Source organism: Saccostrea cucullata, unplaced genomic scaffold (genome assembly GCF_032062105.1).
Source record: "Saccostrea cucullata isolate Sc308-1 unplaced genomic scaffold, CSIRO_AGI_Scuc_v1 ctg141, whole genome shotgun sequence".
NCBI lineage: Eukaryota > Metazoa > Mollusca > Bivalvia > Ostreida > Ostreidae > Saccostrea > Saccostrea cuccullata.
This window is the reverse complement of record NW_026940735.1, coordinates 757930-775702: the sequence shown is the minus strand read 5'-3', so window position 1 is coordinate 775702 and position 17773 is coordinate 757930. Positions and strand designations below refer to the sequence as shown.

Here is a 17773-nt window from a genome sequence, read left to right as displayed (position 1 = left end):
GAGAAAACATCATAGCTTTCTAGAATTAATCACATACACTAATTGTGGTTAAAAAAAAACGGGATGGTTATAAAATTTCATTGAAAAAAAAAACAGATCTATTCTGTGATTTTCACACACTCATAAAGGAAATTCGGATTCTCCTTTCTTACACTTGGCATGACTTGCCTGACTTGTCTAAAAAAATTGTCTTGTTAACTAACGAAATATGTTAAGGATAATTATAGTACCAGCAACTGCTAATCTGTAATCTCTGCCGAGAACCGCTTTAAGTTTCGGAGTTAAAGTTTATGAAATTTTAGTGTCTGCATCATGAACATGTCCAGTTTTACTCTTTTGTCTTTGCATTTTTTTTTTTGGTCTCTTTAGATGAACTGACAATTCAACAATATGGATGATACACAAGACTGTGTTATCAATGAACCTGAAGTTAACCCTGCAAGTGAAGGGACAACAGGAACAAAGCCTAAGAGAGGACGTGGAAGGCCAAAAAATTCAAAGAACAAACCCAAACCCAATAAGAGTCCTCCGAAAAAGAGTTCGTCTCGTAATCAGGTAAAAGATACAGACTCCCAGAGTTGTGGAAAACTTTTTTGGATAACCAGTTGTTCACATATGTGCCCCAATGTGATTTTATAGATGACGAAATGATAGTCTACACAGGTCTACCCCTCTATACTATAAACAATGTTGATTTCGATAGTAAAGAGGGGTAGACCTATGTTGACTATCATTTTGTCATCAACAAAATTACATGGGGAGGCCTATGATAAAAATATAACATTTATTAAATATTCTCTATTTCAAAGTATTTGTCCATTTTTAGTTTGTGCATTTATAACACAGTACTGGATTTTGCTTTAGGGCAGGTGAAAATGCTTATTGAAATATTTAGCATATAGTATACATAACTTTAAGTTTAGAGTTGGGTATTGCGAAGGAAAACCATATTGCGATATATTGCAATATTTTACTTTGAATATTGCAATATATTGCAATATATTGTAGATTAATTATCATTTATAAATTTGAGCAGAATGTTTGAAATGCTGTCATGTTCAAAGACTATTTGAATTTATCTTTAAGTTTAAAAGCGGGAGGAGGGATAATTGCACACCAAATTAACACTTTACTTTTAATCAAATTCCAGGTAAAATAGTAAAATAAGATGAACTCTCTTGGAGAATTTTCACATTGAAATAAAAAAAAATTACAGATTATATAATCTTTTTTCATTGAATTTTTTTTTGGGGGGGGGGGTTAATGAAGTAGCATAAAATGTTATTAAAGATTAAAAATATACATATTAGGCCTATATGAAAATAATTTTATTGTGGTAACAAAATAGAATTTAAAAAACCGGAAAGAAATTGTGACCTGTTTTCGTGCGTTTTGGTAATTTAGTCTAACCCGACCTAATTTCACATCAAGACATACAATCAGGAAATGGTCTGTTTTAATACATACATGCTCCTGCTAGAGCATAAGGTGTTTAAAATGACATATTAAAATTAATAAAACAACACTGCTACAAGTGAAAACATGGATGATTTACTTGTAATATGTACATGTATATTGAACTTGACATTTCAAAGTATTTGATTCAATTTTTTGAGAACCACAATGCATATGGTATACACCCTGTAAAAATGTTTTATATATTTTCTTCCTTATAAATTTTATTTTAACTTATTGATTAGAAATTTTATTTCAAAGTAAGATATTCAAAACTGCAACAGTGAATTTTCTCTCTCTCCTCTCTCTCTCTCCCGAACGCTTTCTTCCAACGGGCTTAAAAGTTTCCAGTTTTATTTTAACAGTTTCTTATTTTTATTTATTTTTATAAATATCGAAATATTTTTTCATATCGCATATATTATCGTGGTGGATAATACATAATATACTTTGTTGAAACTTTTCTGAATGTGTAGCATTTTACATTCCAAGCATGTAAATGACTAAAAATTGCATTCACAAAAAAACTACTATATTTCTTTTTAAATGAAAACACAGCGTATTTAAGTTCACAATTTATTAATGACGATAAATCCAAAACATATACCGGTAAATAAAACAAACAAGAGACTTGATCATCACTTCCACAACTACTCCTGCGCTTCTACAATATCTCCCCTTTATATATACTGAAAAAAACTTACTCCTCCAATGACATAATAATCTTACTCCTCTTTCCAAAATAACTCCTCCCCGGGAATACAAATACTAAATCTAGGTCAGTGCAGAGGAGTAAAAGAAATACATAGGTTACTGAATTACATGTTAGCCCAAATAATGAAATACTGTAATTAACTTTAAATTATGAAACAGTTTATACAAAATAATAAATAGACATAGATGTGATTAACTGTAAATCTGCTACAAATGATGTAGTTTATGTCAGCCAAGATGATGTGTCTTAAAAATTTGAAGAACACTGGAAAGCGTGCTGCTATAACAAGAAAAACAAATACAGTAAATTTTAATGCATACACCATTTTGGTTATCTGGAATATGATACCATACTGCAAGTATGCATTTAATTTGTCCAAACTCTGAACTTAATAAAAACTAAAATTTTCTCACACATGCATGCATGTGTTCTCTCAGTCTCTAATTAAAATAAAATATATAAATAACGAACAGTTCCCAAGCTCAAAAGTTCATTTACAATAAAAATTTTGGAGTAGAGCAAACAGAGACCTCTAAAAATTCAGAGATGGGATGGGAAAAAAATGTGCAGACTGCATATAGTTAATACATGTACATAGAAATATCTGGATCATTATTTTAGAACCTTTCATTTTAAATGTTGTAGTTCATAAGATCTTGCAGAGCAAGGCAACCAAAGGAAAAGGCTGTATTTCAACCACAGAATTTGACTTGGAAAATAAAGGAAAAAAGGCTGCTGCTGAAAGCTTTGAAAAGGTGACTTAAATGTCTACAATAAATAATTCATTTTATAAATAACTGAGCATGGAAATATTATTTTATTTATTTATGCAAAGCATGGTTTACGAATGCTTTTTAAAAAGCTCTAAACAGCTTTTGCTATAGTGATAAATAAAGGTTTGGGCACCCTATAATTATGAATTGAAAGTGCATCTTAAAATTCTTCAATTGCTTTATTGTGGCAGCAAGACATATTTTTTTAAATCAAGTTTGATGATGAGGATGATTGAGCAAAGAGAAACAACTCCTGTAAAAAAAAAAATCCTATTGAATTAAAACAAGTTTAATTTATTTGATATAAAAAAGCTATAATTTTTCTACTTTTCATCATCAAGTCATTATAATCACACCCCCTTTCTCATCCATGTTCTCCAGTCGTCCCTTGTCAACTTGGGTTCAGTTTCTTAAAAAAGATTAAAAATCTGTAATTTTTCAGGAACTCTCCATCTGACATGGAAGCTTTACACAACGTTGTGAAAACTAAATCAAAAGAAGAGGTTTGTTTGCATTGCTACAATGTACATTTGTCATGTTATGCACAGAGAGCATCTCATATTTGAAATATTTTTTTTGAAAAATTTAAAATGAGTTTGCATACTTTGATTGACTCTTAGCTTAAGAATTTTAAAAAAGAAAAATAGAACATTTATAAACTATAAAGAACTTTTTATGAGGAAAGAAAAAAAGGTAGAAAATTGCTACTGTTTAAAATGGTTTAATGCTAAAATTCTCAAAAATGCAGCTCATATTGCTTTAAAATGGTTTAATGCTACAATGAAGTGAAATAATTTAACATTTAGATACACATGCTGCAATTTGAATTTTTTAAAAATGCATCTGTTAAACAATATGGGAAAACATGCTTTAAATATGAGAAAGAGTACAGTACCTGTATTAAAGAAGAGTATATGTATGGCAGTATACCATATAAGTGGATTTTAACGAGATGCAAATTTAACAATTTGTCCTTAAAAATTGGTGTTATATTTTAAGGGATTTGTAATTTTAGATATTTAAATGCTCACTAAAGAAGCTATTACAGATAAAAAACAATTAATTTTTATAGATATTCAATTTTAGCAATCTCAGCATCTTGGTTATAATGCCATAAATAATCCTCACTTAAAATTCTACTTACACAGTAGAAAGAATTTTGAATCATAAAATGAGAACGTACAATATGTCCTTTTATTATTAGGATCTTTAAGAATACAACACAGGGAAACTAATATCAGGAGATATTGAACAAAATGAATTGCCAGAATATTGTAGCTGTTTATAATTACATGTAAATGTAACACTATTTACATTCATGTAGATTTGTACATGTATTTGTAAAATAATAAAATGTGTTGACTATGTAGTTAACTATTCAATATGGATTTTACTTTTGCAGATAGAGTTATTTATAAATAAAATGAAGAAAGGTGCAATCAGGAAAATAAAAGGTAAAAGCTTATTAGCAAAGACTCCAATCCAAAGAATTCATAGAAATTAAAATTAAAACATGAATTTTGAAATCCATGTGCACATGAAATTTTAAATTCAGTGCAAAGCAAGATTTTTTAGGGGTGAAATTTTTTCATATTTTACTTTTGATTTTTTTTTTTTTTTTTTTTTTTTTTTAGCAAGCAGAGGTCCAAAGGCTCCCATAGAGGTAAGTTTTAAGGGTATGATTATTAGAGTGCCATTTAAGGAATAACTTTCTAATTAAAAAAATGGTTTTGTTATGATGTAATCAAGCAATTAACTTGCGTGATAATTTGCATATATGCCTATGATGTATGAATGTTAAAGTCTCTTATTTTTGATTAATCCAGTACTGGTTAGCTTTGTTGAGTGATCTGACAAGTCAGGAGAAGAAAGACTACACAGTGAACCTGGGCAAGGTAAAACTATACTGAAAACAGATAACACTTTATAGTGGGGGATTCTTTTAGCATCTTTTGTTGAAAGCTGCTTCCACTAAATCAAGTACATTACTAAATGTCTGGAGTACATGTCTAGCACATTCAGATATCTGTAAATGAAAAACAATAGATTGGCGATGTTAAAGCGGGTTTGTGATGTTAGCATAAACTAAAGTTCTTTAAGAGGTGGTCATTGAAAATGCTATAAAAGCAAAAGTATACAATATAAGCTCTTGAAATTTTGAACATAGAATTTTGAGGACATGACAAATATTTTCCTTATTTTTTGTATAAATCCTCTGTATCTGTCATAATTTATAGTACTCCATAAAAAAAGGAAATTTCGTTTATTTTGACATTTTGAGATGCCCCCTCTGGAAACAAGATGGTTGAATTTTGTGGTTTTTTTTAACATATAATGTATAATATAATATAACCCATTACATATTATAATTTGAGCAAAAAGTCAAGCGAAAAATGGGCATTTCCCTACATAACCCTATAGTAAATGTACCTGTATTTTGAGACAGTCCCTGAAAAATACCTAGATGGTAGATTTTCCCAAAACTTAGCATGTACACTGAAGTAAATGTAAGTTATATATGGTATAAAAATAAAGAGTTTTTCTATTGTAGTTTTCACAATAAAATCCCAGTCCACTCCCTTTTAACATTATAAATAAAACATTATATATATAATATTGCCTTTTCTTTCATGCCTAGTTCTTGCACTATACATACCTTGTTCATACTACACCAACGTCTTCTCTGTCTAATCAGGTGGTGTCCATCATAGCAAACTTAGAAGAATTTCCACAGCCTGGGCCCTGTACACCAGATTACAAAGCCATCTACAAGTACATCTCCTGCATGTTGTCAGAGAGTGAACTCCCGGAATTAGGAAAGCTAGGTAGTGACTGTTATTTAACATTTCGTTTTTTTACAGGAGGATGTATGAATCATAGACAAGTGGTCTAAGTTAGAACATAGTTAGAGAGTTATCAGAAGATGACATCTTTATAAGTTTAATGAAAAAAAGTCAGGACCAAAAGCAAAAATATTGCTGTGGCTTTTACAAATCTGAGTGGTGCAGTAATTGGATGAAGTGTATTTTACTTAAAAATGTTTCTCTCTTGATTACTTTGGCAATCATTTGTTGCTATGTTCAAAATGTAATCTTTTAAAAAGGTTCAACAACATGACTTGCACTTTTAACAATAAACATGTAATTTGATGAAAGCAAGGATAAGTAGCAGAATCTCACTTTAATTATGGTAATACTGATATACCACTATTAAAGTGGAATTAACATTTCTCCCCAAACCTGATTATAATTAAAAAATCTTTTTGTAGAGGCAGCAGTAATTCTGGACCTACTGCATGGTCTGGTAGATTTCCTAAGATCACACAATACAACCAAACAGAGAGAGATTATGCAGTGGAAGTATGGACTACTTGCAGGAAAAGTGAACATGAGTGACCCTGTCTCAGCACTTATTAAAGCCAGGAAAGCCATAGAGAACGGTAATCACTTAGAAGGAATTTGTTTTTATTTTATGAATACTATTGTTTGCAGTTGACTGTAAAGTTTTACGTTTCGTCACGATCTAGTTGACAGCTGCTCTCAAGGTAAATTGTACACGCCTCCTAACCGCAAACTTTACGACTGGAACTTTCTTCTTATCCCTAATTGGTTGCGCGTGCAACAGACTATATCCGTGTCAATGTTGATAATTTGAATCGACCAATCGTGAATTGTTTACGCTGGATGCATCTCACGAAAAAGATCGTAAAGTAATGTGAAACTTTACAGTTAGCTGCAAACAATAGTATTTATTTGGAAATTTTTTTTTACCTTTATCATATACATGTAATTGCTTCATCCTATCTGATAATGTTCAAAAGTCTCAAGCTTCTTTGTGTTTATTTTTGGCAGATTTTTCTGATTTCTCATCTGGAAATGCAGGAAGTAACTCCCAACCACCCCAGACTCAATCACCAGCTGCCCAAACAAATGTGTCTGACAATCAACCAGGACCTTCAAGACCTACTTCCCAGCAGTCATCAAAACAGAACAGTTCAGGTAGTGGTCAGTCAAAGTCCACAGCAAATTCTACCCCAAGTGCAGCTGGAAACAGAACTAACAAATTAGAAAAAAGAGGCAGACCACCAGGAAAAAAGAGAACAGTACCATCTGAGAGTCCCTGTCCCAAAAAACCCACATTATTCACAATGAATCCCTTGTGTATCCCTGTCAATGTCATCAAGATGACTCCAATCATCAATGTGTCAAATAAACAACTGAACAGTGTAGAGAATCCCAAACTAACCAACACACAAAAGCTGGTGGCACAGCAGAACTCAGTAGTGATGTATCACATTCAGAAGAAGAATATTAGTCCCCATCCTGTCCACCCAATACAACAACACCAGCTTCTCCCAATCCAGTCTGGGAAGGCACCTGTTCACAGAAATAAAGTGTATGTGTGTGAACCACACCCCAGTTCTGTGATTGTAAATCGAGAACCCCCCGTAAGAAGGGGAGGAACTCCAAAGTCAGCCGATGAAAAGGCAGCTATGAAAAAGCAGAAGGATAAGAAAGGGAAGGACTCGGAAAAAAATACTGGAAAAGGGAATAAAGACGTATCAAAAGTGTAAGAAGTGGAGGAACTCTAAAATTAATGCTGGATAAGGGAATATTGACAAAGCAGAAGTGTAAAAAGTGGAAGGACTCAGAAAACAATACTGGAAAATGGAATGAGGACACAACAAGTGTGAGAAGGGGAAGAACTCCAAATTCAATTGTGGATTAGAGAATAATGGCAATGCATAAGTGAACTAAGAAACAAAAATGAGGACATTTAGCACAAGGCATTTATTTACTCTGCTAGTAAATAGATGTGACCACAAATAAAGAGTAAATTTTTAAATGGAAAAAATATAAAAAAAGAAAATTAAATCATCTTCTCTTCAAGAAATGATTGGCCCTGTTCATAACTCCCAAAGATATGATGAGGTCACAATAAGGGAAAGGCTAGGGTTGGGTTCATCAAAAAATCATTGTAATTTGTAACCTTTATTAGTTATAAATTATATTTGAATGTTAATTTATACTTTTATGTTTTGAGTCTTTATTATGAAACCATCCATATGTTCAACTTGCCAACCATCACTACCTTCAAGTACCTTGTATATGATCATTTTATTTACATGAATAAAACATGACAACTAATTACTGGTTTGTGACAAGAAATATTTGTGAGCTGGAGTAGCTCATAGATGATATGTAAATGTATAAATATTGATTAACAATACTTCAAAAGTATAAATATTTTCAGATACATTGATTTTCATAAGTGTAATTAATTAATGTTATAAAATGCATTTCAGTCACTTAAGTTTTATATCCAAATACTTCAGAAGCAGGATTGAGATAGGTTAGAATTTTATGTATTGAAATATTTTATAGTTTAAAGTTCATTCTTATTTTCATTATGCTCAAGTGAACTATTCAAGTTTTGTCTGCTGTCCATCTGTCTGTAATCTTTTCATATTTTTATTATTTTCTCAAGAAGTCCATTTACACCTGGCTACAAAGCACCCTTGGTTAAAGGGGATTTAAGGTGTTTCAAATGAGATATTTGAAATCTCACATGCTCTTGTTGATCAATACATGTATCAATAAGCTTATGTGTTTGGACAAAGGGCTATATCTTACCAAGAACTTATGTATTTTAATGAGTACTCGATTCCATTTCAATAATCCTATTGAATGTTCAAATATGAGTTATTGACATCCTTAATCATAATCCAGTATTATTTCCCCAGTAGAGTACTGTGTGACTGTGTCAGTAACATTTGACTTCTAGACACTTGTTATAGTCTAATAATTTTTTTGCCCACCAGTTACAATGTTCTGTACTGAATTCTTGTTATTCTGTATCATTTCCTCATAGAGCAAAAATTTAGACAGTTGCTCCAAGTTGAAAGTACCACAAGTTATAACATGAATTATCTTTTTAGGAGATGGTCATTTGATCTAGGAGAGGAAGGCGATTAAGTCGGGTGGCAATTTTTTTTTCTTTTAGATTTTATACCTTTATGCCAGTCATGGACATATTTATTATACCCCCGCTCTGAAGGAGAGGGGGGTATACTGTTTTACCCTTGTGTGTCTGTCTGTCTGTCCGTAACAAATTTTCGTTGCAGTTTTCTCAGCAACTACTCATCTTAGATGCTTGAAATTTTAACACAATCTTCTCTGAGGCATGCCTTATGGTGGGATACATTTTTCTTTAAATCCGATGTCAACTTCCTGTTTGTGCGTCTGTCCGTTTCATACATAACAAATTTTCGTCGCAGTTTTCTCAGCAACTAGTCATCATAGATGCTTGAAATTTTAACACAATCTTTTCTGAGGCATGCCATACATTGGGATACATTTTTGTTCAAATCTGATGTCAACTTCCTGTTTGTCTGTGCGTCTGTCCGTTTCATACATTACAATTTTCGTCGCAGTTTTCTCAGCAACTACTCATTGCAGATGCTTGAAATTTTAACACTATCTTTTCTTAGGCATGCCATAAGGTGGGATACATTTTTGGTCAAAATCGGTGTCAACTTCCTGTTTGTCTTTGCATCTGTCTGTTTCATAATAACAAATTTCCGTCACCGTTTTCTCATTAACTATTCATAGCAGATGCTTCAAATTTTAGTACAGTCTTTGTTGCTGCATGCCATATGGTGGTATTAATTTTGATATGAATCTGATGTCAACTTCATATTTTTCTGTGCATCTGCCTGTAATTGAACTTGTGTATATTAACATGATAGTGTTTATTTACATCAGAGCGGGGGTATTACTAGTGAGCATTGGCTCACAGATTTCTTGTTATTTTTGAAGATGATCATTTGTAGCTCACCTGACCTGACACCTTAAGTGCACAGGCACTTGTTGAATGTATGATCATCAAGTACTACTTTGTTTAGCATAATGAAAAATCCAGAGATAGCTAGTTGGAATTCCTTGGGTGTTTTCCACAACCTTCAATCAAAACCTCTTTCGCTGCCACTGAATGGAAATTAGGTAAATACATGTAAACTTGCATTTAGGACAAAGAATTCATTTTGACCGCGTGTGGTTGTAGGGGGGTTGTAAAACAAAATCTCCCTGAACAACATCTTGCATAATTTTCCTTGATTATGTTGTAGTAATGAAAATCTCCCTCAAAGGGAGGTACCCTATGTGTTCACAAGATTTTGTTTCTTACCTTTAGTATTTTTATATTCCATAGAGGGCCAATCTCTAAACCTTAACAAAAGTGGAAATTGATATCAGATATCGAAATATAAGACTGATAGAATAGGAAATCATGTATTTTTGATAAGTTTTTGTGTCTAATAAAAATTCTCAGAGCTGAGGGGGGGAGGGAGTTGTACACCATCCATTTGTCAGATGCCTGAGCTTCTTTGGTCACATTTTATATGGTGTCTTTCTGTCTGTAAACTTTTCACATACAGTTGAACTTAAGCATCTCGAACTCTGATATCTCGAATACCATGGATATTTAGAAGTGATGTGGAAGTCTCAACCACATATTCTTTAATTATTTTACCCTGGATGCTCAGATCCTCAGATATCTCAAATTTTTTTTGTTATCCCCATCAGGTTCAAGATAGGCTAACGAAGTTTGACTTTATTTGACTTTTCCCCCAGAAAATAAGGAATATATAGCAAAACATCTTATTCTCAAGAACAATAAAGCCATGTGGAAGCATGCATCATTGGGTAGTGTAGATGCAAGTTTGTTCAAAATATGAACCCCAAGGGGGTTGGGTGGGGTCACAATGGGAGATCAAATCTTACAAAGGAATAAGTAGGGGAAATCTTTGAAAAGAAGTGTGCTAGTCAATGTACACTGTATTGAGGTATGCGTGGCTCATGGGCCTCTTGTTTTCTTCCCGTGAAAAAGTTTCACAAGCGCTAAAAAAGGGAAAACTGTCGAACTCGTTTGGATGGAGGCCCAGGGTAAGGCCAGTTTAGATCTAAATATTTTTTTAGGCAGTTATGGACGGATTGATTTTCATTATTTTTGAGACAAGTTAAACTAGTGCTAATTGTAACGGGGACCGTTACAGATGTTCCCCAAACGCTCCCCAACTCCCTTTTGGTGCCATATTCCCTGTAATCTCTATTAAATAAGAAATACTTTATGGAATTAAGACTTAATCAAGGTCTTCCTAGAAAAATACAAAATATATTTAAAAATAGGCATTGCACGCGTGTTCATTTGCGTAACGACCATATTATCTTGTCTACACTCTCTAAAATTTTAATATACTTAATATTAAAGCATTTAATCTATAAGTGTTAAAAAATACACTCATTCGAATGTATTTTTAATTTCACTCATTTCGCGTGCACGCACGTGCAAGCACGTGCATAATGACTACACCTTCTTTTAGGAGTCCCCTATATTTATCTATGTTCTAAATCCCATCCTGTTTGGTTGAAAAACAAGGGAGTTATAGCCATTTGAAGTTTCAGCCAATCAGATTGCAGCACACAGGCATTTACGTGATTTCATAAATTTTTATCTTTATTGTATTGAAGAATATCTAAATGAATGACTATATTTTAAAATTCCAAACATTTCGTCAAAAAAAAGGAGATATAGCCATATAAATTTTCAGCCAATCAGATTGCAGCACACGTGCATGCGCGTGATTTCATGAATGTTTTTCTATATCATATTTTAGGATATCCTAATGCATGTCTATGTTTTAAATTTCAAAGCATTTCGTCAGAAAACAAAGGAGATATAGTCATTTAAAGTTTCAGCCAATCAGATTGCAGCACGCGGGCATGCGCATGCTTTCATGAAAATTCTTATATATCATGCTGAAGATCTTCATAATGTAGGAATATGTTCAAAATTTCAAAAGATTATGACAAGAAACAAGAAAGATATTGAGACTAGTTCCAGCCAATCAGAGCGAAGCGCACGTGCATGCGCGTGAGATCTTGCTCTTTTGACCATGCCAAATCGTCTATACTACTAATGTATCCTTACATTATGAGTTTCAAAACATTTCATTAAAAAATAGAAAAGTTATGGCAAGATACATTATATTGGTCATTTCACGTGTTGCACGTGCGCGCTCTTGCAAGCACGTGCGCGCAAAATGACCTTCGTTCGGCAAATCTACATAACATGTCTACTGACCCTAAAAACATTTTACCTTAGTCGGATGTGTAGTTTACAAGATCACTCGTGGACAAAATTTTCCCAGGAAGAAGAAAAATAATAATAATAATAATAATAATAATAAGAAACAGAGTAAAAACAATATGTTCCCCAACTTCGTTTGGGGAACATAATTACCCAAAAGCGGTACCCATCCCCTCTTTTTCAGATTCTGATGGAACGGAAAGGCACTGCATGACTGTCTATAAAAAGAGAGGAATGTCGAAAATAAAAGTACAGTGCAATGTGTAGATTTTGTATATATTGTAAATGAAATACAGCTCTCTTTGCAACAGAACTACCCAACACTTTACTTAGAGCTTTCATGGATTTGACTGTTTGGAGTTGTCCTTCTTTGCCTTTTCAGGAGCCAAGATGACGCTGACACAATGGGTTATAGTACGGCAGGTCAGTACAGTGTACTCACCTGATCATTTGGACAAAAAACTTGAGAATTGTTTAACAGTTTCAACTCAATATACGAATTGAAAACATATACTAGTATTACCGGTATGTACAGTGTTATCTCATGATGAGAATTGAGTAATATATGTATAATTTTTGTGCCTATATGCACTTTTTTGATTTCGGAATTATGAAAGTGAAATAAATATATAGTATGGCTGTAAGAAACGTCTGATAACCCTTTTTTCTGCTTTTAAAGGAAGTTGAGAGTGCCCCAAACTGAAACTAGTGCTAATTGTAACGGGAACCGTTACAGATGTTCCCCAAACGCTCCCCAACTCCTTTTTGGTGCCATATTCCCTGTAAGCTTCATTAAATAAGACAAACTCTGTGCATTTTTGACTTCAACAACGTTTTCTCAGAAGGATACCATTTATATTCAAATTTTAGCATTGCACCCGTGCGCATGTGAATGCATGTGCGTTATGATCATATCATCTTGTCTACACTATCTACATATCTTAATATACAATATATTAAAGATTCAGTCCAAAAGTATGAAAAATCACAATTTCAAAAGTATTTTTCATGTCACTCGTTCCAAATGCACGCACGTGCGTGCACATGCATGATGACCATACCTTCTTGTAGGAGTCCCTTATATCTATCTATATTCTAAATCCCATCCTGTTTGGTTGAAAAACAAGGGAGTTATAGCCATTTCAAGTTTAAGCCAATCAGATTGCAGCACACGTGCATGCGCGTGATTTCATGATTTTTTTTTCTACATCATATTGTAGTATATCCCAATGCATGACTATATTTTAAATTTCAAAGCATTTCGTCAAAAAACAAAGGAGATATAGCCATTTAAAGTTTCAGCCAATCAGATTGCAGCACGCGGGCATGCGCATGCTTTCATGAAAATTCTTATATATCACGCTGTAGATCTTCATAATGTAGGTCTATGTTCAAAATTCCAAAGGATTATGACAAGAAACAAGAAAGATATTGAGACTTTAGTTTCAGCCAATCAGAGCGAAGCGCACGTGCATGCGCGTAAGATCTTACTTTTTTGACCATGTCATTTTGTCTATCCTTCTAATATATACTTATAATATGAATTTTAAATCATTTCATCAATAATTTAAATAGTTACGTCTGTATCAATTATATTGGACATTTCTCGTGTTGCACGTGCGAGCTCTTGCAAGCACATGTGCATGCACATGCTTTCATGATAAATCTTAGATTACAGGCTGTAGATCTCCCTAATGTATGACTATGTTCAAAATTTCAAATGATTTTATCAAAAAACTTAAAAGATATTGAGACTTTAGTTTCAGCCAATCAAAGCGAAGTGCACGTGCATGCGCGTGCGATCTTGCTATTTTGACCATATCATCTTGTGCATACTACTAATATATCCTTACATTATAAGTTTCAAAACATTTCGTCACAAAATAGAAAAGTTACGGTTATATCCATTATATATTGGTCATTTTAAGTTTTGCACGTGCGCGCTCTTGCAAGCACGTGCGCGCAAAATGACCTTGATTCCGCAAATCTACATAACATGCCTACTTACCCTAAGAAGGTTTCACTTAAGTCGGATGTGTAGTTTACAAGATCACTCGCGGAAAAGATTTTCCCAGGAAGAAAAATAATAATAATAATAATAAGAATAATAACTAGTGCTAATTGTAACGGAAACCGTTACAGATGTTCCCCAAACGCTCCCCAACTTCCTTTTGGTGTCACATTCCCTGTAAGCTTCATTAAATAAGACAAACTGTATGCATTTGAGGCTTTAACAACATTTGCCCAGAAAGTACCAAGTTCATTCAAATTCTGGCATTGCACGCGTGCGCATGTGAATGCATGTGCTTAATGACCATATCATCTTGTCTAAACAATCTTTATATTTTAATATACTAAATATTAAACTAATTAATTCAAAAGTATTAAAAAAATTACGCTTATTAAACTGTATTTTTGATTTTACTCATTTCATGAAAGCACGTACATACATGAGCATGATGACCATACCTTGTTGTAGAAGTCCATTACATCTATCTATGTTTTAAATCCCACCCCGTTTGGTTGAAAACCAAGGAAGATATAGCTGTTTAAAGTTTCAGCCAATCAGATTGCAGTCCACGTACATGCACGTGTATGCATGTGCATGGTGACCATACCATCTTGTAGAAGTCTATAATATCTATCTATGTTTCAAATCCCATCCTGTTTGGTTGAAAACCAAGGGAGTTATAGCTATTTAAAGCATAAGCCAATCAGATTGCAGCGCACGTGCATGCACGCGTTTTCATGATATTGCTATATATCTTTTTGTAGGATATCCTAATACATGCCTATGTTTAAAATTTCAAAGGATTTCGTAAAAAAACAAGAAAGATATTGAGACTTTAGTTTCAGCCAATCAGAGCGAAGCGCACGTGCATGCGCGTAAGATCTTGCTTTTTTGACCATGTCATCTTGTCTATGCTTCTAATATATACTTATAATATGAGTTTTAAAGCATTTCATCAATAATTTAAATAGTTACGTCTGTATCAATTATATTAGTCATTCCTCGTGTTGCACGTGCGAGCTCTTGCAAGCACACGTGCATGCACATGCTTTCATGACAATTCTTATATAACAGGCTGTAGATCTCCCTAATGTATGACAATGTTCAAAATTTCAAATGATTTTATCAAAAAACAAAAAAGATATTGAGACTTTAGTTTCAGCCAATCAGAGCGAAGCGCACGTGCATGCACGTGCGATCTTGCTATTTTGACCATGTCATCTTGTGCATACTACTCATATATCCTTACATTATGAGTTTCAAAACATTTCGTCACAAAATAGAAAAGTTACGGTTATATCCATTATAAATTGGTCATTTCAAGTTTTGCACGTGCGCGCTCTTGCAAGCACGTGCGCGCAAAATGACCTTGATTCCGCAAATCTACATAACATGCCTACTTACCCTAAAAAGGTTTCACCCAAGTCGGATGTGTAGTTTACAAGATCACTCGCGGACAAGATTTTCCCAGGAAGAAAAATAATAAGAATAATAATAATAAGAAACAGAGTAAAAACAATATGTTCCCCAACTTCGTTTGGGGAACATAATAACTAGTGCTAATTGTAACGGGGACCGTTACAGATGTTCCCCAAACGCTCCCCAACTCCCCTTTGGTGCCATATCCCCTGTAAGCTTCATTAAATAAGACAAACTCTATGCATTTGAGACTTTAACAACGTTTACCCAGAAGTGTACCAAGTTAATTCAAATTTAAGCATTGCACGCGTGCGCGTGTGAATGCATGTGCGTAATGACCATATCATATTGTCTACAGAATCTATATATATAATCCAAAAGTATTAAAAAATACCCTCATTCAAATGTATTTTTTATTTTACTCATTTCACGTGCACGCACGTGCATACATGAGCATGGTGACCATACCTTCTTGTAGAAGTCCATTACATCTATATTCTAGATCCCACCCCGTTTGGTTGAAAACCAAGGGAGTTATTGCTGTTTAAAGTTTCAGCCAATCAGATTGCAGCATATGTACACGCACGTGTATGCATGTGCATGGTGACCATACCTTCTTGTAGAGGTCCATTATATCTATCTATGTTCCAAATCCCATCCTGTTTGGTTGAAAATCAAGGGAGTTATTGCTGTTTAAAGTTTCAGCCAATCAGATTGCAGCATATGTACACGCACGTGTATGCATGTGCATTTGACCATACCTTCTTGTAGAGGTCCATTATATCTATCTATGTTCCAAATCCCATCCTGTTTGGTTGAAAATCAAGGGAGTTATAGCTATTTAAAGTTTTAGCCAATCAGATTGCAGCGCACGTGCATGCACGTGTTTTCATGAAAACTGTTATATATCATGTTGTAGAATATCTTAATGCATGGCTATGTTTAAAATTTCAAAAATTTCATCAAAAAACAAGAACGATTTTGAGACTTTAATTTCAGCCAATCAGAGCGAAGCACACGTGCATGCGCGTGAGATCTTGCGATTTTGACCATATCATATTGTCTATGCTACTAATATATCCTTATATCATAAGTTTCAAAGCATTTCATCAAAAATGTAAAAAGTTACGCCTATATCAATTAAATCGGTCATTTCACATGTTGCACGTGCACGCTCTTGCAAGCACGTGCGCGCAAAATGACCTTCGTTCCGCAAATCTACATAACATGCCTACTAACCCTAAAAAGGTTTTACCTAAGTCGGATGTGTAGTTTACAAGATCACTCCCGGACAAATAAGTACCCAGGAAGAAGAAAAATAATAATAATAATAAGAAACAGAGTAAAAACAATATGTTCCCCAACTTCGTTTGGGGAACATAATAAGAAACAGAGTAAAAACAATATGTTCCCCAACTTCGTTTGGGGAACATAAATATACGGCTGTTCCCCTCCCAACTGCTATTCTGTATAGTTTATATAGTGTATGGAAACAGTTTCTTTTAAAACATTCTTAACAAAGAAGAAGAAATGTGTTTTAATGAGACCCTTTCTAAATTGAGACACAATCAATCACAAATGGCGGAAGAGTGAGTAATTATAAATCATGGAATAAATCTAATGACAAGAGAGTTCAATATTATTTGCTGTCCTATTGTCCTTAAACGTCAAATGTCAAGTCAATTCCATCTTTAATTTGATTTTTGCATGCCATTTTGTCATCAGAATTGATCTAATTCCGTCATCAGTTTCTTCTGATTCTGAGGATAAATGGCGTCGTGGTCTGTCGAGCTGGTATTTGTCTGTTTACCAAGTTATTAACGGTGCCAACATCCAAACGCGCTTTGATATTTATGAAGCTTTCCAGTATTAGAATCTTTTGATAAAGGCCTTCATGTCACTCGCTGAACTGATTACACTTATCTAAGAAGTTGTGGTTACCTTTTTAGACTACTTCCTTTACTTGACTCGTGTTGCACATTTTTTCCTGTTTCAAGCTGATTTAACTGGCTACTTTAAATCTTGCTTTATGAGAGTTAGAAGTTGATGTTCCTATAAAAGGATTAGGTAAATACTCTTTATCTTTGCATGTTAGAGGTAATAATTAATCAATTGTAAATTCAAGAAAAATGGTGTTCAGGATCTTAGACTCCTCGCCATGTTACTGCATTTTCAATCAGGCTTTTATAGAAAAATAATCATTAGAGGCATGGAACTGAAGATATCCTTTTGTTAACCCAAAGCTAGTATCAG

At 33.7% G+C, this 17773-nt stretch overlaps 1 protein-coding gene across 1 annotated transcript; it reads left to right on the top strand.

The window, feature by feature from the left end:
- The first annotated feature begins 370 nt into the window (after window positions 1-370).
- Window positions 371-8166, top strand: LOC134256062 (uncharacterized). The gene is made up of 9 exons (XM_062738655.1): window positions 371-555; window positions 2816-2925; window positions 3386-3446; window positions 4346-4397; window positions 4578-4606; window positions 4770-4838; window positions 5639-5768; window positions 6212-6382; window positions 6795-8166. Exons 1-9 carry the CDS (start codon window positions 391-393, stop codon window positions 7514-7516), a joined length of 1509 nt encoding a protein of 502 aa, XP_062594639.1. The 5' UTR covers window positions 371-390; the 3' UTR covers window positions 7517-8166.
- Window positions 8167-17773: the final 9607 nt, after the last annotated feature.

What these genes read in the sequence shown, in the direction of transcription:
- LOC134256062 (XM_062738655.1), top strand. Translation starts at nt 391, where the DNA reads ATGGATGATACACAAGACTGTGTTATCAATGAACCTGAAGTTAACCCT. An exon ending in GTCCAAAGGCTCCCATAGAG is followed by an intron (nt 4,607 to 4,769) that starts GTAAGTTTTAAG and finishes TGATTAATCCAG; the next exon opens with TACTGGTTAGCTTTGTTGAG. An exon ending in ACACAGTGAACCTGGGCAAG is followed by an intron (nt 4,839 to 5,638) that starts GTAAAACTATAC and finishes CTGTCTAATCAG; the next exon opens with GTGGTGTCCATCATAGCAAA.